This window comes from Propithecus coquereli, unplaced genomic scaffold, assembly GCF_000956105.1.
Source record: "Propithecus coquereli isolate 6110/MARCELLA unplaced genomic scaffold, Pcoq_1.0 Scaffold173, whole genome shotgun sequence".
In the NCBI taxonomy this organism is placed as follows: domain Eukaryota; kingdom Metazoa; phylum Chordata; class Mammalia; order Primates; family Indriidae; genus Propithecus; species Propithecus coquereli.
The window spans coordinates 4,762,619-4,788,581 of NW_012141969.1; the positions used below are offsets into that span (position 1 = coordinate 4,762,619).

Sequence of the window (25,963 nt, forward strand, 5' to 3'; positions counted from 1 at the left end):
TGTAAATTGATTTTTTAATAGACTTTATTTTTTAAAGCATTTTTAGGTTCACAGCAAAATTGATTGGAAGGTACAGAGAATTACCACACACATGCAGCCTCCCATACAATCAACCTTCTGCACTGCAGTGGTACATTTATTACAACTGATGAACGTACACTGATAAATCATTATTACCCAAAGCCAATAGTTTACATCAGCATCCACTCTTGGTATTATGCATTTTATGGTTTTTGATGAATGTATAATGACATGTATCCACAATTAAAGTATCATACAGAGTAGCTTCACTGTACTAAAAATCTTGTATGCTGCACTAATTTATCTTCCCTCCCCACTAACCCTTAGAATCCACTGATCTTTTTTGTCTCTATGATTTTGTATTTTCCAGAAAGTCATATATTTGAAACCATACATTATATGCAGCCTTTTAAAATTGGCTCCTTTTACCCAGTAATACACCTGTAACATTCCCCCATGCCTTTTAATGACTTGATAGCTCGTTTCTTTTTAATGCTGAATAATATTCCATTGTCTGGATGTACCACTGTCTATTTATCCATTCACCAACTGAAGGATATCTTGGTTGTTTCCAAGCTTGGACAATTATTAATGAAGCTGCTATAAACATCCTTGTGCACGTTTTTTTGTGGACATAAGTTTTCAACTACTTTGGGTAGTGTGATTACTGGATCACATGGGAAAAGTATGCTGAGTTTTTTTGGATAGCTACATGCAGAAGATTGAAACTAGACCCCCACCTCTCACCTCTCACAAAAATCAATTCAAGATGGACAGCAGACTTAAACCTAAGGCATGAAATCTTAAGAATTCTAAATGAAGATGTTGGGAAGACCCTTTCAGACATCGGCCTAGGCAAGGAATTCTTGAAGAAGAACCCCAAAGCAATCGCCGCAGCAACAAAAATAAATAAGTGCGATCTAATCAAATTAAAAAGTTTCTGCACTGCCAAGGAAACTATCATTAGAGTGAACAGACAGCCCACATAATGGGAGAAAATATTTGCTCTCTACACATCTGATAAAGGACTGATAACAAGAATCTATCTAGAACTCAAAAAAATCAACAAGAAAAAATCAAACAACCCCATCAACAAATGGGCAAAGGAAATGAACAGAAACTTTTCAAAAGAAGACAGAATAATGGCCAGCAAACATATAAAAAAATGCTCAACATCTCTAATCATTAGAGAAATGCAAATCAAAACCACAATGAGGTATCACCTAACCCCGGTGAGATTGGCCTCTATCAAAAAATCACAAAACAACAAATGCTGGCGAGGATGTGGAGAGACAGGAACACTCTTACACTGCTGGTGGGACTGCAAATTAGTGCAACTGCTGTGGAAAAGAATTTGGAGATACCTCAGAGAGCTAAAAATAGAAATACCATTCGATCCAGCAATAGCACTATTAGGCATCTACACAAAAGAGCACAAGACATTCTACGATAAAGACATCTGCACCCGAATGTTTATGGCAGCACAATTCACTATTGCAAGAATGTGGAAACAACCCAAGTGCCCGTCAATCCATGAGTGGATTATTAAAATTTGGTATATGTTTACAATGGAATATTACTCAATCATAAGAAATGACAGTGATCTGGCACCTCTTATACTTTCCTGGATTAAACTTAGGCCCATTATCCAAAGTGAGGCACCACAAGAACAGAAGAATGGGATCCATTTGTACTTGCCATCAAATTGGTACTAACTGATCAATACTAGGGTGATCACATGACAGAAATACTCTTTAGGGATTAGGGGGATGGGGGGGCAAATCTACAACTAAAGGACACGGGGAGCACTAAAGGGAGGGAAGGGCATGCCTTTAACCCGTATTTGGGTGAGGCAAGGACATAAAGTGTAACTATAATGTTTGTACCCTCACAATACCCTGGAATAATAATAAAAAAAAATGCCTTAGTTTCCTAACACTGCTGGATCAGTATGGCCATTGACCCCCTTCAGCAGTGATTTGGCACATAGATTTCAGAATAAAACTGGCAGACTTCTGGGATAACTCAGTGGAATGGCCCATTCTTTCTTCACTAAAAAAAAAAAAAAAAAAAAGTATGTTGAGTTTTTTAATGTTCTACCAAACTATCTTCCAATGTGGCTGCACCATTTTGCATTTTGCACTAGCAGTGAATGAGAGTTCTTGTTGCTCCACAGCCTCGCCAGCATTTGGTGAACTCTGGCTATTCTAATTGGTGTGTAGTGGTACCTCCTTGTTTTAATTTGCATTTCCCTAACGACATAATGTTGAACATTTTTTCATAGGGCCATTTGTCATCTGTGTATCTCTGTTCGTGAGGTGTCTTTTATGATCTTTGGCCCATTTTTAATAGAGTTGTTTGTTTTTCTAATTGTTGAGTTTTAAGAGTTCTTGTACATGTTATATGACAGTCCTTTATAAAATCTGTCTTTTGCAAATATGTTCTCCTAGTCAGTAAATTGTCTTCTATTTCTCACCACAACGTCTGTTGCAGAGCAGAAGTTTTAAATTTTAATGAAGTACAGCTTATCAATTATTTCTTTCATGGAACATGCCTTTGCTGTTGTATCTAAAAAGTTATTACCAAACTCAAGGTCAATTAGATTTTCTACTATATTATCTTTCAGGATTTTTTTGTTTTGTTTTGTGCTTTACATTTAGGTCTATGATCCACTTTGAGTTAATTTTTGTGAATGGTGTAAGGTCTCTGTCTAGATTCATATTTTTATTTTGCATGTGGATGTTTAATTGTTCCAGCACCATTTGTTGAAAAGACTATCTTTTCTCCACTGGATTGCATTTTTTCCTTTGTTAAAGATCAGTTGACTATATTTATGTGGGTCTATATCTGGGCTCTCTAGTCTGTTTCAATACATATTTATCCACTCTTATGCCATTATCACATTGTCTTGATTAAGTCTTAGAGCCAGGTAGTGTCAGTCCTCCAACTTTGTTCCTCTCCTTCAATATTGCGTCGGCTATTTTTGGAATTTTGCTTCTCCGTACAAACTTTAGAATCAGTTTATTGATATCCACAAAATAACTTGCAGGGATTTTGATTGACACTGTGTTGAATCTATACATCAATTTGGGAAGAACCGACATCTGGACAATATTCAGTTTCTCCATTCATGAACATGGAATATTTCTCCATTTATTTAGTTCTTCTTTCATCAGAGTTTTGTAGTTTTCCTTATGTAGATTTTATAATATTTAATCAGATTTGCACCTAATATTTCACTTTTTGTGTGATAATGTAAATGGTATTCTGTTTTAAATCTCAAATTTCATTTGTTCTATGCTGGTATATAGTGAAGCAATTGATGTTTGTATATTAACTTTGTAACTTATAACCTTGCTATAACTGCTTATTAGTTCCAGGACTCCTTATGTCAATTATTTTGGATTTTCTAAATAGAAAATTTGTCATCTGCAAACGAGGACAGTTATATTTTTTCATTCCCACTCCGTATATATTGTATTGCATTTTCTTCTCCTATTCCAGTATCTGGGTCTTTCACTATGATATTGGAAAGGAGTGTGAGGGGGGACATCCTTACTTTATTCCTGATTTAAGCAGGGAAACTTCTAGTGTCTTATCATTAAGTATGATGTTAGCTGTAGGTTTTTTGTAGATGTGCTTTACAAAGTTCCTTAATTTGATAGGTGAGGAACAATTCTGCTCTATTCCTAGTTTGCTAAGAGTTTTTATCATAAATGGATGTTGGATTTTGTCAAGTGTTTTTCTGCATCTATATTGATATGATCATGTGATTTTTCTTCTTTTTTAATATTTTCGTTTTTTATTTCAGAATATTACAGAGGTGCAAATGTTTTGGTTACATAAACTCTTTTTGTACCAAAGTCAAAGTTACAAGTTTGCCCATCCCCCAGATAGTGTGCATTGTACCTGTTCCGTATGAATTTACCCATCCCCTCCAGCCCCCTCCCAACTGCTTGATTTCCTATGAATGTTATTTTCATAAGTGCACATAAGTGTTGATCAGTTAATTCCAATTTAATGGTGAGTACATGTGGTGTTTGTTTTTCCATTCTTGTGATACTTCACTTAGAAGAATGGGCTCCAGTTCCATCCAGGTTAATATAAGAGGTATTAGTTCACCATTTTTTATGGCTGAGTAGTACTCCATAGTATACATATACCATATTTTATTAATCCACTTATGTATTGATGGACACTTGGGTTGTTTCCATATCTTTGCAATTGTGAATTGTGCTGCCATAAAAATTTGAGAGCAAGTGTCTTTTTATAGAATGTCTTTTTTTCCTTTAGGTAATACTGTGGTTTGGTGTTTGACGTGAATATCGGAAAATTATTGGTCATTATTACTTCAAAAGGTTTATGTAAAAGGTGAATTTTTTGAAAGGTAATTGTTGAACAAATATTTGTAAGCAATTTAATAGCATCAATAAAATCCCGTTTTGTGGTCCTCTAGTCTATTTTTTTCATACTATGGTATGCCTTGGAATCACCTGGAGATCTTGCTAAAACACATATTGCTAGGCCCCACCCCTAGAATTTCTCATTTATTATGTTTGGGATGAGGCCTTATCCCTCTACTTTCCACAATACCACTGTACCAAGCTGTAAGCATGGTCAGACTTTACCAATAGAATGGGAGTAAGTAAAGTAAGTCTCAATGTTGAGAGGTAAAATCTGAGAAACTGAGTATGACTTTTTCTCAGTCCAAGTTAATTTAGGTTAAATCTTTCACAGAGCTTCTTCTCATTGACTTCCACACTTACTAACCATACAAACCTGTATTCAGGTACATGCTGAACATGGAAAATATCTGCTTCTAACTCAAGCATTCAACCTGACCCCTACATTTGTACCCAAAGGTATAAACTAGTAAACTAATATATATTTAACTATCTGGAATAGGGTAGAAAGTGTATAAAACCTGCACGTGTCTCTTTATTTACTCACTTATTCGTTCATTCATTCAACCAATATTTGGTAGATGCTATGGTCTGAATGTATCTTCCAAAATTCACCTATTGGAAACACAATCCCCAGTGCAACAGTATTGTTGGATGGTTGGGCCTTTTGGGAGGTGTTTAGGTCATAAGGGCTCTATCTTCATGAATGAATTTATGCTGTTATATAAGGACTTGATGGAAGGACTTTGTCCCTTTTGCCTTCTGCCATGAGAGGACATAGCGTTCCTTCTCTCTGGAGGATGCAGCATTAAGACACCGTCTTGGAAGCAGGGGGCAGCCCTCAACAGACATCAAACCTTCTGATGCCTTGATCTTGGACTTCTCAGACACCAGAACTCTGAGAAATGAATTTCTGTTCTTTATAAGTTACTCAGTCTCAAGTATTCTGTTATATCAGCACAAAACTAAGACAGTCATTATCTGTTATTTTCCAAGCACAATTCTAGGCTTGGAATACAGCAGTGATCAAAATAGAGGAGACTGTTGTTGTTAAGAAGCTCACATTCTACTGGAAGAATCAGACAATAAACAAATACATATATGTTACATTGATAAAGTGCTACTGAGAAAAAATAGATCAGGAAAGAGAAGTATTCAAGCATATTCCATTAAAGAGAGGGTATTAGGAAAGCTTCTCAGATAAGGTGACATTTGATAGAGGACTTGAATGAAATGAGAAAGGGAACCAGGAAGATATCTGGTAAAAACAATGTTCTAGGCAGAGGGAATAGGAAGTGCAAAGGCTTTGCAAAGGCATAGGTTTCAGAGTGTTAAAAAAAGAGCAAAAAGGTAAATGCGTATAATGCATTATTCTAAAAAATGAAGCAAACTCTTTGAAATTGACTTGCATAGATCGTTCTTTTGGTAAAAATAGAAACTTAATACTTTTATAAAATTAACATATTCATTTCTAGTATATATACATATTTTATAACACTCTGGTTAAAGTATTACTCCACAGTAATCAAATCAATTGTTATGTGTGTTCGTGTAGCCCTCCTTAGTACTATTTATTTGTGCTTTTTTAAAACTTTATTAGGGCAAATAGATTTTTATAAGACACGAATTTTGGTATTTTCAGCATATCATTTAGAAGATAATAAAGCATTCTATCTTTACTGTTCTTAAATACCAATATATCAATATATCTCTTTCAATTTTGATGTTTTCTGCAGTGTTTTGTAAAGTAATACCTTCAAGTTAAGAGCAACAGTAATTCAAAGTCTCATTTTAAACTAAACTCTTAATCTTCTTCTTACTTCTAAAGTTTGGATTAAATTATGAAGGTTGAGTATAAAAAATAAATTATTTTGTGTTAAAACACAGTCTAGGCCGGGCGCGGTGGCTCACACTTGTAATCCTAGCATTCTGGGAGGCCGAGGCAGGCGGATTGTTTGAGCTCAGGAGTTCGAGATCAGCCTGAGCAAGAGCGAGACCCCGTCTCTACTAAAAATAGAAAGAAATTAATCGGACAACTAAAAATATATAGAAAAAAAAATTAGCCGGGCATGGCGGCACACGCCTGTAGTCCCAGCTACTCGGGAGGCTGAGGCAGTAGGATCGCTTGAGCCCAGGAGTTTGAGGTTGCTGTGAGCTAGGATGACGCCACGGCACTCTAGCCCGGGCAACACAGTGAGACTCTGTCTCAAAAAAAAAAAAAAAAAAAAAACACAGTCTACTCTGAACACAACAGGTTTTTATGTACTTGAAAGAGGGGAGCTGAACTGAAGCTAAAGAAACAATGACTATGCACCCTGGCCTTATTACAATCAATGCTTACGATGAAGAAGAAAATGCGTAGCTATATTAGCAATAGGAACTTTTCCAAAACAGCTTAAGATTCTTGGGATAGGAATTTATAAAGCTTCATCCTGCAAGAGTAGAACAAGGGAGTATGCACCTGAACCCTAGGGCTTGTCTATCTGTGAACACCTACATGTCTCGGTATGTGAAGCTAATACGACTTATCCATCAAAAAATTCGTGAAGCATTATTGCACTTAGTGATTTCCAACATGACCCTCATATGATATGTGATATGTTTACTAATCAATTGGATCTCAATCAATTGTGTACAAAGTTTAAGTAGTGTCACCTATAGTTAATACTTTATACAGCCGAAAATGTCAGCAATGACTAGGGCTATCTTTCATTTCTAGAGCATCTCTACATACATTTTTTATCATTTATTCTTTAAAATAAGTTAAAGAAGTATTTACATTTGAAGAAATTTATCTTGAAGATGTTAAGAAGGTATCCCTTTTTTCAGAACAGAGACTAAATGTTGTATTTAGGGCTAGAATCCATGGATTCCGAATACAGTTCCATAGCTCCTATATCATCACAATACAATTTGCAATAATTTATTTAAAGAAATAAATAACTTCTTACCTTCGTGACAACTTTTCCATATAACATGTCGAGTACTCTCATAATTTGTGTTCAACCAACTAAGTAGAATTCTTTCAGAATCAGAATATATGTTGCTGGATACAAAACAAGGATTGATTTTTGGTGTATTTTGCAGATGTATGGGGGGCATAGTACTGCTGGAATATGGTACTACCCGGGATAGAACCAGAACCTGAAATTGAGAAAGAAAGAGAGAGATAATTTTAATTAGATTCAAATGGAAAAAGTAACAAGTTAATATTTAAGAGTAAATGAAAAATATGACAGGCAAATAAGTAAAGAAAGGCACTAGTATTTTCCGCTTAAATGCATCCAATCAAGAGTGAAAGAACACATCAAATTCATCTCACTAATGCTTGTTTTAAATTCTCAACCTTTTGCTTCTATACCATTTAATCTACAAGACACTACACTATGAAATTTACAAGAGGCTTATTACCCAATGGAAAAAAAAACTGCACTTGAGAACAGTTTTGTTGACTGTCAATTAATTTATAACACAAGGATTTGAAATGCCTTTCTTATTTCTATGCTGGCTCATGCAATTTGGAAAAATAAAATTTTGAAAGCCCAAGTAATGTTAATCAAGTCAAAACTTACTTTGACATTGATACTTATTGAAGAGGTCTGTTTTTAAGATGACAAAGGTGTACAGGCATTTGTAATTTGACATATTTTTATCCTATATTGTAAAGTGTGGTATATTTACATCATATCACCATTCAATAGATGTATACCACATGTTTTATTATGAAACAATATCTCTATATTTAAAGATGATTAAACAATATTCAGATTAAGTAAAGAACTCTGCGTTTGATCAGTGCAGCACTATAGTACAGAGCTACTCAAAGTGACTATTAGCAGTTTGTTACAGGTTCTGGATGAGATGAATAGCTTGTGATCTGCTACCTCACTATACAGATCGCAAGACTTTATTAATGAAGGAGTCAGAGCATCAGTTTACATTACAGTACACAGTACAAAGTTCAGCTCCTTGGTTCATCCCCAACCTTTAATAGACAGTTCTCCAATGGAGTGGGTATGAAGAAAACAGTTTGAGTGACATGTGCTATAGAGATACTCTTGGTACCTCGCCCATATTCCCTCAGCACTCACCTGCACATTCTGGAGGTTGCTTATTGTGAAAACCTACAAGTCTTTTCTGGAGGGATTATTTTCTCTGAGACATGAGAGCACATTTAGCTCACAGAAGGCAAGCTACGAGTGGCAGAGGATAAAGACTCCAAAAACAACCCCCTACCAAAGATGATCAGAGAATTGGTAGTTAAATACTCCAGATTCCTCATCACTCAGTTGGTATAAATAAGATGTGTCCTACAATGTCTCCCATAGATCCCCAGTGGGATTGAGCTTCAGTTCCCCACAGTGGAACCTGCTTGAAACTACATCTGTTATTGGCTTCATTATATTCTGTTTCAATTCCCTACTATTCTACTACCCATGCTTCTTGGGATCACCCCTGAAATAAACTATTTGCACTCAAATACTTGTCTCAGAGTCTGCTTTTAGGAGAATCCAACCTAGGACAAATATTTTCACAGTCAAGTATATGTAAATTGTAAATTTGGAAAAATGTGCTCCTTTTTTTCATGCAGTGCATATCTATGCTATGTAGTGTCTCAAACAATTACAGTTTAAAAATTATTAAAATACCTGTGAGCATCCCAAAAGTGTTCTTCTCTTTGCCACTCTGAGAAGCATTTTAAAATTCTATCAAAAAGTTAATTTCCGAATGTTAGCTATTTATCTGGCTTATGTCTTGTGAGAATAGCCATCCATAAATGTGAATTGTATCATTTTAGCATTTTTCATAGAAGTTTAACAGAGCTACCTTCTTTTATCATTCTGGCAGTTATATGGTCTAGAACTTCTAAATTTCAAATCTAATATACTATAAAAATGCAATTAAAAGCTTTTAAAAAGGACTCCTACCTCTTCCTGGGGAATACCAAATGATGAATTATCTGAGTACAGTTGATGAGATAAATGTTTAGAGCTAATAACCTGAGCTGGCTCAGGATTCATCTGTCATCTGTCACCTCTACTCTGCAAATGAGACAAGATCTGCAAGTGACCTGTGACTAAGAATACAGATTTAATGATCGACCTATATGGATTATGGGTGTAAACTTTAATATAGGAAGAGCCACCACTCTGAGTTACTTAATTCTAAACCAGTGCTTCTGACATCACCAGTAGTGAAAGAACCGTTGGTTTTCACTTTGCCGCAGAATGATAGCTTTGTAAAATACTCTAATAAATTTCTAGGAAAATAAAATGAAGAATAAAAATGTATACAAAGTACAAGACCCCATCACATACAAATCCAAATACACCTTGGGTAAGAATCGTTACTATTTGTTGCCTAGCATGCAAACCACATCAAGTATGAGTTCAAGGAATAAAATGAGGATTACAGAGGCCAGAATGCCTTGTTAGCTGTGGAGGTAATCAATGAAGTTAGGGTAAATATGTTTTACCTATCCACATTCAAGAAATTCTTTCCTGCTCTCACATTGTTTGGATATGTCCTTCATTTTTGTTAAAAAGATGTAATTCAAGAAATGTGAGTGATAGTACCCCTTTAAAGTCAATAGACTGGCCACATGATGGAACATACTCCTTGGCTATCCTACCTTGTCACTATAGAGCAATTTAAAGACCTAAAAACAATGACAGAAACTCGGACTTAGGGGGGGAGGGGGGGTAAGGGCAACATACGTAACCTAAACATCTGTACCCCCATAATATGCTGAAATAAAAAAAATAGTAAAATAAAAAAAATGGCAAAATTACTATTAAAAGTATATACTTTCATATATTGAGTGTTATGCCACTACTGTCATATGTGTACTTCCAGTTCCATATGAACTTTGCTGTTATATTTACAAATATTGTTTTTCCATAACTTTTTAAAAATTATGTATTATTTTAATCTATTGACCTCAAAAACACTTGATAATTTTCACTTTTTAATTATCCATAAAAATCTTTGGATTTTTTAGACTATTTAGGTATTCGGATTTGTTCTGAGGAATCATTTAGATTAGGCCTACGTTGATCAGAAAAAAAGAATCAATAGCCAGTTTGAGACTTTTCTTTTAGACTTAGGGGATACCTGATGGTTTAATGCTTGGTTGGAATCCAAGTTAATTAAGAATCCAGATGAGGACTGTATACTAGACCAACCAGTCATGCCTCACTGTGAAAATTTTGTATTGAGTAATGAGTGATTACTCATTACTCCGAGGGTGCCGCATGACTAGAAGGCTGAAAAGACAGCAGACTGTAAGGCTTCCCTGAATTGAAACGGTCCATGCCAACTAGACCCCATCTCTTGTGACCATTTCTGACTTGAGTGTGGAATGAGCAGGACAAGGGAAGCTATGCCTTGAGTCACAAGGCCTTGGCTTTGCCGTTGCTGTGCATTCTGGGTTGTGACCTATTTTGTGAACTTCTTTAAAGCTAACCCAACATGTCACTATGTAAAATCTACTGTATTTCACAGTTTTGATTATCAAACCAAACCCAAGACCAGGCTGCTGGTGAAGCCCTATACAACTAATGATTTATAAGATAATATTTCCAACATATTTTTGCATATAAGCAGAGATAAGTAAGACATTAGCTACTAGTTGGCAATGAGCTGAGCTTTCCCACAGTCTTTGTGCCTAACAGAAGGAAATTTTCTTGAAGGACTTAAAGGATCTTGGCATCTTCAATTACGGCTAAGTAAAGTGGATTTTAGGATATCATACCTAATATGGATTTGTATTGTATTACAACAAAGATAAAAATGAGGGCACATGCAGTAACATCCCACCTATCCAAATCTCAACTATATGGAAAAACCTCATAGAATACAGTTCTTGCATATGTTAATACTTTGAGCTACAATCCTTGACATCTCAAAATCTACGTGTTAACTTTCTTCTACTTAATTTATAAAAACTTGTTTGTGACTTTAAGTCAGAGCCTATTTGCTTTTAGTTTGTAGAAAATTTTAAAAAGTGTGGATATGAATTTCTTAGGTCATAGAAAATTACAAATAATAAGAAAAAGAACTACTGTAAGCAGGCATGTTGGTAACTGCAATGAAAGGCAAGAGAAATAATATTAATAGTTACATGCAAGAGAATGAGAAAAAAACTATTAACAACTAAAAAAAAAAAAATCCAGTGTCTGAGCACCATTTGGGTGGGAAACAGGCCTGTATAACTCAATGAGTTCTGTGGTCACCACTGTGCTTGATACATAGGTGATAAAAATACAATTCTGAATACTGCCTCTGTGGATTTGGTGTCTTGCCTATCTTTACCAATAGTATTCCAATTTTATAATATTATACAGAAATTTTGAACTGGTTTGGGGAAAATATGTTTATCTAGAAAGACCACTCCTGTATGTTTGAAAATATCAAAATATCGAAATATTGACTATAATTGCATCATTATTTAAAAAAAAAACTTTATGACAGACAATATGCTGGGAACAAATGAATAATCAAATTGATTAAACTTACCCAGGTATTTATTTCTGATCACATTTTTCTTTTCCAGAGTCTTTTGTAAACATATCACATATGTTTCCTTTAGCACATACAGAATCACCCTTTATATTCACACAGGAACCCTGTTTATAGTTATATTTAGAACAGTATTCTGAGTTTGAATGTTTCTGTTACTATTTTTCACCTCTCTTATGTTTCAATGACCCATTAGTCAACCATCAATACACTTTTGTGACTTGGGAATGCAATGCAAGACAATAACTACAATTAAGCATGCAAATTTAATAAGCATAAATAACCAAATGACACAAAATGTGATTGACTGAAACCAACTGTATCTTGTTATCTATTAGCCAAGAAGAACTAAAAAAAAAAGCAGTACTTGCATAACCTCTGGGGAGGCAACACTTAGTCAGAACCTAAAGGGATTTGTGTGAAAATCACAACTTTCCATTTCTAACCAGTGAAATGCATTTCAACACTGTTTGCTTTTTCAAGTGAAATTGCAAATCAACTTCTGATTTGATGCAGTGCCTGGTGTTACACATGCTTTAGATACAACACATGGAGAAACTCAGCTCCCAGATGATCTAATTGGGCAATATTATCGATTCCTATGATTTTATCATTGAATCAGTGAAGAATCCCAAATGTGCTGACACTCAGATTTCTCTCTGACTAATGTATATGCCCACCTGGTAATCACACAGGGCACCATAAACATAGCAGGATGAAAATTAATTTATCAGGTCTTCTTGTCCTTTCCCAACTTCTGATCATCCAAAATTTCTGTTCTCTCTCCTTGTCTTTTATTTCAGTGAATGGGATTAAATGCCACTCAGTACCCACGTGAGAAACCCACTGTCGTTCTTGACCTATCTGTCTCTGTCAATGCCAAAGATCTAATCATTCATCAAATTCTACTGAGTTTTACTCCTAATATTTATTAAAGCTGCCCCCTTTCTCATCCACTCCACTAGCACCAAAGTTCCCACGTAGGTCACAGCACCAGACACTTAAATATACCCCCCAACAGTTTCCACAGTGTACCAGGGTGTTTTCTCTAGAATGCAAAGCTTATTATATCACCCTTGTGTTTAAAACCTTTAAGTAGCTCTGTACTAACCTCAGGATAAAATCCAAGAAGTCCAGCGTCCCCTTTGTAGTAACAGAGATTCTTTCCTTGACCATTTTTTTTTAGTCAGGCTCCTGAACCTTCTCCTAGGCCAATCTGTGCACTTGTTTGTAAAATACAGTTTTAGCAACAACCTTGCTAAGTCAGTTTAGCAAGAACCTCCTACCCTCCATTTCTGATCACCCTTGACATCTACTTGGGTTCTTTGTCTTCCACCAACCCCCAGGGGAATGTCTGATCATCCTGGCTTAATTTCAGCAAGAATCCTGTTAGGTTTATTTAGCCAGAATCCACCCTTACTCCTGATGCTTCCTCTTAGTCATTTTCCATCCACTGACCCCCTACCCTGCTTCTTGGCTATGAATTCCCACTTGTCCATACTGTGTTCAGCGTTGAACCCAGTCTCTCTCCCCTACTGCAAAATCCCATGCCATGGTCCCTATACCTATTGTGATGGTCCTGAGTAAAGTTTGCTTTACCATGCTTTAATGAGTGTCATTGAATAATTTTTCTTTAACAGACATAAACCACGATAAAATTTCTCTGAGTCCCCTTCCACTATCTTCAGCCAAATTACGTTTATTCATCAGAAAATTCCATGTTCTATCTAACCTCAAGGCTTTTCCATGCTGAATTCCCTTTGTCTTAAAAATTTTTGCTGCCTCATCCCCCAATAAAATCCACCTACTCTCTCCTTCACACAAACTGTAGAATCTCTCTCTCCAGCCTATGTCCCACCTCACCTACCAAACTCTTGTTCATTTATGAGGGTTAAGTTTAAGTAATCTTCTTCCTGGAAGGCTTCCCCAAGGCACAAGAAAATTAGTTACTTTCTATGTGCATCATCCATAGTTTTTCTTGGGATTATCTTGTCATAGTACTTATACATTTTTATAATTAATTATACTTCCGGATATAATATTTTTTTTTTTTTTTGGAGACAGAGTCTCGCTCTGTTGCCCAGGCTAGAGTGCCGTGGTGTCAGCCTAGCTCACAGCAACCTCCAACTCCTGGGCTCAAGCGATCCTTCTGCCTCAGCCTCCCAAGTAGCTGGGACTACAGGTATGTGCCACCATGCCCGGCTAATTTTTCTAATTTTTGTAGAAATGGGGTCTCACTGTGGCTCATGCTGGTCTCCAACTCCTAATCTCAAGTGATCCTCCCACCTCAGCCTCCCACAGTGCTAGGATTACAGGCGTGAGCCACCACACACGACCCAGGATATAAAATTCTTGAGGAGACAGGTTATATCAAGTTTACGCTTATGCTCCCAGAGCCTAGTATAGTACCTGGGGCACTACAGTTGTTGGATAAATAATTTATCAGGAATTCATTCAACAAATACTTATTTAGCACCTACTATGTACCTCACATTCTATTAAGTTTTCAGTTTATAAGTGATACATGGTTTCTAAATCCATAGAAAGATAGATGGAGAAGATAGATTAAACAAAGTAAACATATACATGAATGCATGAATGAATAAATAAATGAATGAGTAAATAAAAGCCATAAGCCAAGATTATGTTAACTTTGCCCATAAAGTGAGTATTTTCTGCTCTTCTGTGTGGGATTTGCTCCTCTTTATCAGTGGGCAAAATTATAGATGATGCAGCATAGAGTTAAAAATGCAAAAAAGGAAATGTCTTTTCTAAACCTATGTTTGGCTGAAAGTGGCAAATACCTTTATACCTTCCTCTGGGAATTACCCAAGAAAAGACAGGATTTATCTTCTTAACATTCAGCTAGAAAGACAGTTTAGGTTGATGGGGGAAGAAGAGGAGGATCAAGGGGGAAATCATACAGAAGGAACTCTCCAGAAGGTGATCTGGGTGGCTGACTGAAGTGGAGACTTCAGACTGCCAGAAGGCAGCACAAGAGCCCTGGACTCCAGGGCCCTAGCAGAGAACAAGAAAGAAATAAACATTACCTACATCAAATTATTGCATATGGTCAAATTCATATGACATACTTATATGTGCCTGTGAGATTAGTTTCCTCACCTCTAAACTGGGGACTACAGTTGTGAGGATTAAACAAGATCACATTAAAAAAACAAGGGGACGGGTATATGCATGTGCAATGCGCACCACCCGAAGGATGGACATATTTGAAACTCGGACTTGGGGGGGGGGCAAGGGCAACATACATAACCTAAACATCTGTACCCCCATAATATGCTGAAATTAAAAAAAAATTAGTGAAAGAGTCTTGCACATACTGCACACTATTTGGTTCTTAATTTTGTCCTTTCCTTTGAGTTACTAATTCTTGCTTCTATTTAAATCCTTCTGTGTTCTAACTCCGAGGCCAACAGCTTATCCACCCGTGGTTGCAAAGTGTGAAGACAACGCAAAAACCTCCATTGGTCTTGGTGGACAAGATCTATAGTGCCACATTTGAAAGCCTAGGGAATGATTCTTGGTCTGAAACAAGGACTTATTTACACAATAAAGAGATAGAGTATGGAGGCATAGTTTATACTATGTTAATCTACTCACAAATGCAATTTGGCATGAAGTAAATTGGAGCTTCTCATCAAAACCTAGTATCATCTATAATTTCATGAATCCTGGTGAATATTACTTTATAGCAAGAGTCTACCATGTATTAGAGGTGGAGACCATAATTTTCACCAATATCCATCCTGTAGTTATGCCTTTTAGTACCAGAATGTGCCTGCAGCTATTCATTCTAGAGACTATACTACTCAACACCTCTTGCAGCTAGATGCGGCAATATGATTAAATTCTACCCAGTGGAATCTGAAATAGAAGTGACACATTTTTCAGGTGACATCCTTAAAAGGTATCTCCTTGCCTTCCAGTACTCCTTTACCTGCTCTTCCTCGTTCAGAGAAATTGGACCTCCTAGATGAAAGCCTAGTACTGAGGATAGAAGAGATACCCCACTAGCTCTGAATTACTCACTTCTCAGCAGTTCCATGAGAAAAAAAAAATTCACTTCATTTAAGGCACTGTGTTTTTGAATCTTTTATAGCACCATTACCCATATTTTAACTAATATATTATTCATGTGATTCAACCGAAAAGCAGCAACAAACAATATTGGAAATGTTACCTTGTATATCTGAAGGAATACATCTGTCCATGCCCGTTTACTCCAGGCTTCAAATTCAGTCATTTCTATAACAACAGAACACCTTTCCTTATGTGTATAGGAATTCACAGGCACAGTATTAGTGGAAGACTTTAAGAAATAAAATAGTACAACATTAATTCAAATGTAAGGTAAAGGGAAGTCCAAAATTTTAACTACTTAGTATGTAAGTTTTTTTCTTTTTACAAAACATTTGCATGCTCTTTTTATACATGATTCAAAACCTCTAATTGCCCATGTGTCAATAGTAAAAACTATCAACACAGGTAACTTTCTGGGGCACAAAGTCTCTTACTTAGGTCAGATTTATTCATTCAGTGCGTCTACTAGCTCACTCTGTAGTAGAAGTGGCAAAACAAGATGTGAAATTCTTCTGAACCCTGAGCTGAAATAGAGCCACACCCTTTGGCTTAGGCCACAAGACCTCAGCATAGTGCCAAAGAAGAGGCAAGCACCTGGCTCTCGTACTGATGTCACGTGGCAAGCATAGTGACAATGCCACCACTAGAGTTAGTTGCCTTAAAGCCTGAAGGCTCCTCAAAAATAATTCCCCTGCCAATAGGTTTCCAGAAAATGAATTGCATATTTTAAGAAAACTATATATTTCTTGCTTAATTTTTCTCTATTCTCCCCTTAAACTGAAGGAAGGAAAACGCAAGTGGTGGTAAAATTAAACCAGTATTTTCTTTGAAAGATATATATTCTAAAAATTTATTTTAAAAAGAAAAATTACATAACTCCACCTCATTCTTCATTTATAAATTCTTTAAAGAAGCAATTACTTACTTTCATATTTTTATATTTCTGTCACACAGAATTTGTAAGTCTAATAAAATACTTGTTGATTGTGGGGAAAGTATATACATATATATATATTTACTTATATATTTTTAAGAAATCCATGTAATCAATCTTGCATAGGAACTCTACAGAGATTTTTTGATAAATGCATAAAAAGTATGGGTTGTCCAGAAAGGCACAAGCCTTAGAATATTTCATATGTAAAGATCAATGACTCCGAAATGGGATCTTCTAACAAAGGCCAAATACCAGTACATACAATAATAACTGTATAGAGTGTTCCTAGAAATTATATTTCCTTACCGTAATTTCCATCCATTTCTTATAATCTTCTGGTTCGAGCAGAAATTCGGGCAGTACATGAGAAATACATGCTCCTTGAGTACTAAAATTAAAAAAGAAATACCCACATTATGATAATATAATATGATCTGTATATCATTTGGATTGACCTTTAATTATTTCAATAATGTCATATTTTTATCTGTTGAATTTTAATTTTGAAATTTAAAATTTATATAATTAATTTGTAAAACTTCCCTTAATAATGAAATGATGTTTCCATTGGAGAATTTGATTAATAAGAGAGAATGCCTATAATCACCCTCATCGACCATTACATGCTAATGGAATATAGAGAGTTATATGATTTAGTCTTTGTAGTCAATGCAGTAACCATTTTATTGTTATAACACTATAAAATTGAAAAAAATCTCAAAAAAGTTGTAGTACAATAAAATATCTGAGAGATCATTAGTCATCCAATGTTTATTGAATGCCTATTACCACATATACCAGAATATAGAAAACTCCAAATACAATTCATTACTTATTTTTTCCAAAGAGAATATCCAAAAATAGAGCATTGTTTGATTACGTAAACTTGTAGTAGTATATCTGAATCAGGAAATATCTATATTATTTAATACATTTAAAAGCATATATATACATATTTATATGCATATAATTTACTACATTTAAGATTTTATATATATGTGTGTATGCATGTGTGTGTGTGTGTGTATATATATATACTTTTATCACTGTACAGTTTCCTGAAATAATTTTATTTTAACTCTTCATATGAATATCCATTACCACCAAAGCCACTGTATAAAAATCTACTACCATTTCGGCAAGAGTGTTTCCTGATGGAGATCTGCGTGTTTAGATCTAACTTAGTGAGGATAGAACACCACTCACCAATAAGCATTTAACAGAGAAGAATGTTACATCTAGTGCTCAATTCTGGAGATAACTTGAGTTTGCAGTGATGTGCTTACTGGGAAATGGGAAAAGAAAAAGGAGAAAGGAGGTTTAAGATGATTTTGGAAACTCAGACCTTGAAGACAGTGCAGATGAATGAGAAGAGAGAAGTGAGGAAGGAAACTCTTGTGGAAGTGGAAGCAGTGATCACAGTTCTAGAGCTGTTAAGTTTGATGAGGCCCTGGGCCAGTCTAGGCTACTGGAGAAATCATTCTGCCTACATAAAGCTCTTTTGTTTGGAAATGAAACATTGTCCTTTTTCTTTGTTTTTCAGACAATTACTTTACTTATGTGTATTACTCCTATGAAACTTCATTACATTCAAATCACTATAAGTTTAAATAAAACCTAATTTTAATGTAACACCACTCCTAAGCAAGAATAGCCAACCTAAAGCCTGTGTTGGAATGCAATGAGGTGATGTCCTCATTAAGTTGAAATCTTGTAGAGTGAAACAAAGACAGACAACTCAGAGACATATGAAGAAACTGAAATACTTCTTTGTTTCCACAGCCAAGACAGGATTTCAGGAGGAAGTGATCATTTCTATCAAATGCCACTCAGAGTCGAAGGAAAACTATCAGGAAACCATTAAAATACGAGTTTCTTGAGGAGCTCACATGTTATTTATTTGAGTCCATCAGAAGATAGACCCTAGGTAAAAGCTTAAGATGAAGGATGCATTTTTGCATTTTAAAGGTTCACACTATCATCAAGAATTGTTTCTTTTTTTTTTTCATTTTAAATACATCTCAAGGCCTAACTTCATCAGTCCATAAGACAGCATCTATATATATGTCTTGTCAATAGATTTTATGCCTGGTCAGTAGTTTTATGAAGAGTTGACTTTCATAATTGATTTGGTTACACTTTTACATTCCCATAGGTTTCCCATTTGAATTTCTTCTGAGTTAACACCCAGGGGATCAAAATGTAATTACATATAATGAGCTATTAAATTCTAAACTTAATCTCCAGAAATTAGTTTTTTAAATATTCTAACTTAATCTCTAAAAATGAGTTTCTCATTTATTGCACAACGTAGATATTTCACTTGTACAAAAGTCCTCACCTACTGTGTCATCAAATTTAAATGGGGATGCTAATAACATTTATGATTACTTTGAATTTTAATACATTCATTTCCATGGTGAAACATACGCACATATCTTGGAGTAATAACCCAGTTTTATTAATCATACTGCCACTTTCTAAATGTTAAGTAATTTTATCACAGTCAACATATCCTGATAGGCATGTATTTGCTGATAAAGAGCAAATAAATCTGAATGGCTTGGCTTTAATGTCAAAATCATTCTTCTGTACCTGCATCCTCCCTCACACTATAAAATGTCAAAACAGAAACGACTCATGTTAATGTCAACACTACTGGGAGCTGTGCCAACAAGAACCCTACAAGAATAACACAACAATCACAAGTACCATGGAGTTTAATGATGCTATTACAAAATTGTTTGGTTTCTGTAACACACATCTGATGAAGATTTACTTAAGTATCCAAACCTCCTTCTTTTGCTCACAGTTAATATTCCATTAGATTTTAAGAGCACAATATTTCTTAAATAAAGGCAATAGAACTTTTGCCTTTTTTGAATTAGAGAGTTTACCTTATTCAATCAATCATTAAGGATCAAAAGTTAGGAAGTGGAAAAATTAAAAGAAAAGTCAATTGCTTTCTGTTTTAAACTTATACAATTTTAATAAAATTTCCATTCTATCTAATAAATATGATGGCATAATTGATAAATACTGGCTTTCTAACATTTCTTATGTGAACAAGACTTTCATTTCTAATAAAATAATGGATTTTTAAAATAAATATTCTATTTTAGTGATAGTCATATCATAAGACTCAGTTTTCACTATGCCACTAATGGTTACTATATTGGAATAATTTAAAAAAACATCTTAGCATACGAAACCTCGGAACATAATTTATTACATTTAAATTAGTAACAACAACAATAATAATCTACTATATGTCATGTAATGTACATCTTATTATTTCTAATTATTTTGTCAACCAAGTAAGTTTGGGAATCATCCTCTTCAATTTGACACATATTGAACTGTAAACTGAAAATAAAATCCTAAGCCCCTCACTGACTGAATGGACCCCTCTTGGCCAAGGGGACCTCAGAAAACCCTTAAAACAGAGCTCCCAGTTGTGATGGAAAGGGAGGTTAGACATGCTTCTTTATATCCCTTCCCTTCTGGAGTTTAAACAAGCGAGTATTAAAGTTAAAATAGAGATCATAAGACTGACAAAACAGACTCTTTGTGGCAGTAAGATACTAAATCGCAAGCAGTACCTAAGGCCCAGAAAAGGTTTTAAGTCAGGACTTAAAAAAAATAAAATCTCACTAAATGGATTTTTTTTTAATTGAGCAGGTATAATGTGGCTTACTTCCCAACTTAACTCTGGCTTAGTATCACATAACAGATAAGAGACCCTCTTATTTTAACTCAATCATTCCTTTCTACTGACTCCAAGTCTTTAAACAAAGCTTTATTTCTTTAACCAATTACAAATCAAAGAATCTCTTAACCCACCTATGACTTGTAAATTCCTGCTTCGAGATGTCTCACCTTTTCAGGCAGAAACAATGTATAACTTCCATGTATTGATTTATGATTTTACCTGCAATTCCTGTCTCCCTAAAATGTATAAAACCAAACTGTAACCCGACTTCCGCTGGACCTCTTACTCAAGGCTTCTTGGGTTTATGGTTCCCTGGACCATGGCCACTCATAGTCAGCTCAGAATAAACCTCTTTAAATTATTTTACAGAGTTTGTTTATTTCTGTTAACAACTTAGAGTTAAAACAAGTGAAGGAACTTGTTCAAGGTTACAGGAGTACAACAGAGATGGAATATAAGCCTGCATCTACTTGATTCAAAAACCATGCCCTGGCCGGGCGTGGTGGCTCATGCCTGTAGTAATCCTAGCACTCTGGGAGGCCGAGGCGGGTGGATTGCTCAAGGTCAGGAGTTTGAAACCAGCCCGAGCAAGAGCGAGACCCCATCTCTACTAAAAAATAGAAAGAAATTAATTGGACAACTACAAATATATAGAAAAAAAATTAGCCAGGCATGGTGGTGCGTGCCTGTAGTCCCAGCTACTTGGGAGGCTTAGGCAGAAGGATTGCTTGAGCCCAGGAGTTTGAGGTTGCTCTGAAAACAAATTAGATATGTGAGTGGTTCTGTGGCAGTGAGACTCTGTCTCAAAAAAAAAAAAAAAAAAAAAAAATTCCCTTTTACCCCAGTTCACTACACTCTTCCAGAATCACTTCTAGACTATTTCTTTGAAATATTTTCATTCTTAGATGCAATTACATCAAGTAAGATATCACAATGGTTATCCATACATAAGAAGAGTATAAAGTTTTTAAAGATAAAAATTGTAGACATCATAAGTAAAATTAAATTTACTTACAAGGGGAAATGAGTTGCTTTTTCTAAGTATATTTACTTTGGTAAATAAACTATTCATTTAAAAACTCAATGGAAGTGAAAACTAAGAGTTACAGTAGTTTTATATTCTTGTGATGTCCTGCTTTGTAGTTACAATGTAGGGCACAAGATGTTTATATTCTGATTCTGTTTTAGTTTTTCATTATGCAAATTATAACTTAAAAAGTTTTATTTTTTCAATGAAAATCAATCGCATAAGAAAATGATTATTGATTATAAACAAGTGAAATTGCATCAAATGATATTTGGTAATGACTGTATAGGTCTGCTTGGGCTGCCGTAATAAAATGCCACAGGCTAGGTATCTTAAACAACAAAAATTTATTTTCCGATAATTCTGGAGGTAAGAAGTCTGAGATCAAGGCGCCAAAAAATTTGGTTTCAGGTGAAGCCTCTCTTCCTGGCTTGTAGATGGCCGCCTGTCTACTGTGTCCTCATGTAATATTTTCTCTGTTCTCTTAATGAGGCAGGGGTGGGGGGAGAGAAATATAGTGTCTTTTCCACTTCAGGTTTCTTTATTTTCATGATTACCTTCTAAAACTATATATCTAATTTTTGCATTTATTATCTGATATTATTTTATAAAGGAGAGCCTCCCAAATTGTATAAGACCTCTGAGCACCTGGATTAGCCATGCATTTGGGCTCACATGAGACAGGAGAGAGGGACTCTTATATCTGTACATGTAGGTCTGTGAGTGCTGTTCTGGATATTCAGTCTCTTTAGCAGTGTCCCCTCTCTGCCTGAAACCTGTCACTTTGGCATATGCTGCCAATGTCTGAGATGGGGATCTCATGTCTCTTCTCTTAGCCCCATCAAGCACCCAGAGTCCCTCATCTTTGTGTCTTTGTCATTCATATTGTAGCTTCAGGGCCAGCCATCTGCCACCCTTCTGCCTCTTCAGTGGGGTCCTTCTAATGTCTCAATATAGCAACCTCCATGAAAGGCTGCTTAGGTATTGACTCAGTAACCTTCAATGACTTAGAAAGTTTTAGCTTTCTTCCAAGCCACAAGGAACTCAAGCCAGTTTTGGCTATTACCATGATAGTGAGAACATAAGAAATGAATGAAAATATTTTTTCAGTACCATCAAACTTTCAATACATAGTATTGCTGAGGACTCAAAAATCCTGATTTGAAAATTTTACAAAAACCTGAATGCCAAATCTTTCATTTGCATTCCTGCTATTAGAGTCCTCTTCTTGCCCTCCATCCCCACTCCTGCTAGGGTAGATGAATATCTCTGGCCAACTATAAAGCAGATTTCATAAACAAAGAAGCAAAAGAGAAAAGCACATTAATATATTTCAAAATATATTAACCCTATTACAGAAGTACTTACAAATAATAAATGCCATTTTAGTTATACAGGAGCATGCAAAAAGAAGTAATAACACTGCCTACAGATGTGGGGTGTTTCAGTGGACAAAGATGCTGCAAATACAAGCTAAAGAAGCAGTATAAATTCACCAGCCCTCCTATCAGACATTTAATAAACATTGCTTTTCCATTTCTTGGCCACTTGCCATTTAATCTCTGCAGAGAAGACACTATGATGACAGGTATTTTTTCCTATCATTTCTCTCAACCATTTATGCAAATTTTCACTTGTATATTATTTCAATATTAAAAGACATTAACTATGCACACTAAAAGTTCACAGTATCCGTAACTTGAGTTGATACTAAGAGTAATATGAGAAATAAAGCTTACTGGTTTCATCCCTTTTTTGTTCAATGGATTTATGTATTTGTCGTAGATCAGGATTTCTAAAATGAAGTCATGGACCAGAAGTATCAGCAACACCTGGAAACTTCTTATAAATGCAAATTAGCACTATAAGGGCCAGCAAACTATTTTAATAAGCCCTCTCAGTGATTTGGATGCATGATAAAGTTTAAGTTTGCCTTAGATTATAAATCCAATAGATCATAAAATGCTTATTTTCTATTAACCAATGTATATTTTCCCAAAGTGTGAGCTAGATAGAGATAATACAGTAAAAAGAAAAGTAATATCGAAGTCTACCTGCCTATCTACCTATCTACTTATCTAGGTATCCAAGCCATAATTCATGCTTAAATTAGTACATCCAGGCTCTTACTTGAGAAAATCCAGAAGTGAGGAATGTTGAAAATGAAGTTGAATCACTCTTTCATTGTTATCCACAGGTAAAGATTGACTTGAACTAATTCCAGGGGGCATTATTCCACTCAAGTGGAGCACCACATCATAAATGGTCTTATTGTATTTAGAAAAGTCATTTTGTCGGGAAAATTTTTGGGGTGATGATTTTGATGAGAATTGTATTTTATACACATCCCTATAAGAAAAAGACTTTAAATTAAAGACAGTCTCAAAATGTTATGGGAAAAAAATGTTCAATTCAATGACTAAATAAAATTCTATTAAAATCAACTATGAAATTCTAAAATACAGTTCACTCTGCTACTATTTGTTAGTCAAAATTAGATTTTTTTAATATCCCCAGAGATTTTCAGTATCTTGTTTAAACACACATCATTATCTAATGTTGCAATTGTCAAGTCTGAAGTATTGGATTGTGAATAGATTGGATCTGGAGAAAGAGAACAGGAATTGAATCCTGGACCCATTACCTACGAGCTATGTGATTATGGCAAGTTATTTAAACTCACCAAGTTCAATTTTGTATTCTATCAATTGGAAATAATGTCTATAATAGTTTCCAAAACAGATTTCAAATATTCATCACACACATAAATACAAAAATAACTTTACACATATTTTCTCAATATTTGTACTTTAATCTTTAGAAGGGCACATCCTATACATTGGCTTAATAAGCAGGGATTCTCATTTTAAAGTCCAGAGATGTCACAAACTTTTCTGTTCTTTGAATAAGACACTGCGATATCCACTCCATAGTACTATTGCACCAGGTTGTGATGCATGCTAATTTTTGTGGGGTAAAAATTCCAATCTATTCTTTCTTACAACTTATCAAATATCTCATATTATACTGTCTAATTGTTTGTCAGCAATGAAAATCACACATGCATCACTAGCTTAGATTGACAAATAAAAAGTACCCAATGGACCATTTTGAGTGGTAGTTCTTCAGTTTAGTAAATAAGAAGTCTGTATACCATAATACAAGAGAAAGTACATTGTCTTACGTAAGAGTTAGACTACCATTGCTCAAAACCTGGCTCTGCCACGTACTGTGTGACCTTATAGAAGTTACTTGAACTTTCTGCTCCTCAGATTCCTCATAAATAATGGATATAATAGATCTAGTGCATCCTGATGTTACTGGCAAAAAAACATATAGTTTGTGAAGAAAATTAACACCATCATAGGCCAAGATGAATGCAAATGAAAAGAAACAATAGACAACAAAAACAGACACATAGGAGCCCCAGATATTACAGTTGTAAGACACAGACTTTACACTAACTAGCAAAAAAGGAGAGGAGACAAAAACAATGGGGCAGTTAAATAATTTGAAGAGATATTATCTGAGAACTTTCTAAAATTACCAATAGAAAATCAAACCACACAAGGAAGAATTACTACGAACCCTAATGAAAATAAGCTTAGAGAAAACTATTCTAGGTACATCATAGTGAAGCTGGTGAAAACCAAACAGAAAGAAGAAGTTCTTAAAAGGGCTCCAACAAAAGACAATACCTTCAAGGCACTAACACAAAGGATTTCTTGATAGAAACAGTAGAAGAAAATGATATATCTATCAATATGCTGAAAGAAAATAACTCCCAACCTGAACCTGATTTTAAAAACTCTATACAATTAGAATAAAGGTGAAAAATTGATATTTTTGGATACAAAATACAAATACAGAAATTTATAACCAAATGACCTTACTTTTTAAATATATGTTTCTATTTTTTTATTAAGGGGGTACAAATATTTTTGTTACATGGGTTGCTTTTATAATGCTTTCATCAGGGCTATAAGTGTGCCCATCATTTGAATAGTGTACACTGTACATGTTACGTAGCTCTTTACCCCCCACCCCCTACTTCTTCATTTCCAAAAATTTTTACTTCTTTCTGTGCCCATCAGTTAGTTCCAAATTATTGGAGAGTACATGTGGTGTTTGTTTTTACATTCTTTAGATACTTCACTCAGGGTAATGGTCTGCAGTTCCATGCAAATTGCTGCAAAAGACATTAATTCATTTATTTCTATGGCTAAGTAATACTCCACATT

At 35.1% G+C, this 25,963-nt stretch overlaps 1 protein-coding gene across 1 annotated transcript in view; it reads right to left on the bottom strand.

The window, feature by feature from the left end:
* CFAP47 (cilia and flagella associated protein 47) overlaps window positions 1–25,963 on the bottom strand; it is a 573,852-nt gene that overhangs the window by 342,362 nt on the left and 205,527 nt on the right. The window contains exons 26-29 of the mRNA XM_012642083.1: window positions 23,853–24,071; window positions 17,290–17,371; window positions 16,147–16,275; window positions 7,376–7,568 (exon numbers count right to left, since the gene is read on the bottom strand). Of these exons, the coding sequence (XP_012497537.1) occupies window positions 7,376–7,568; window positions 16,147–16,275; window positions 17,290–17,371; window positions 23,853–24,071 (623 nt within the window). The remainder of the gene's footprint in view (window positions 1–7,375; window positions 7,569–16,146; window positions 16,276–17,289; window positions 17,372–23,852; window positions 24,072–25,963) is intronic.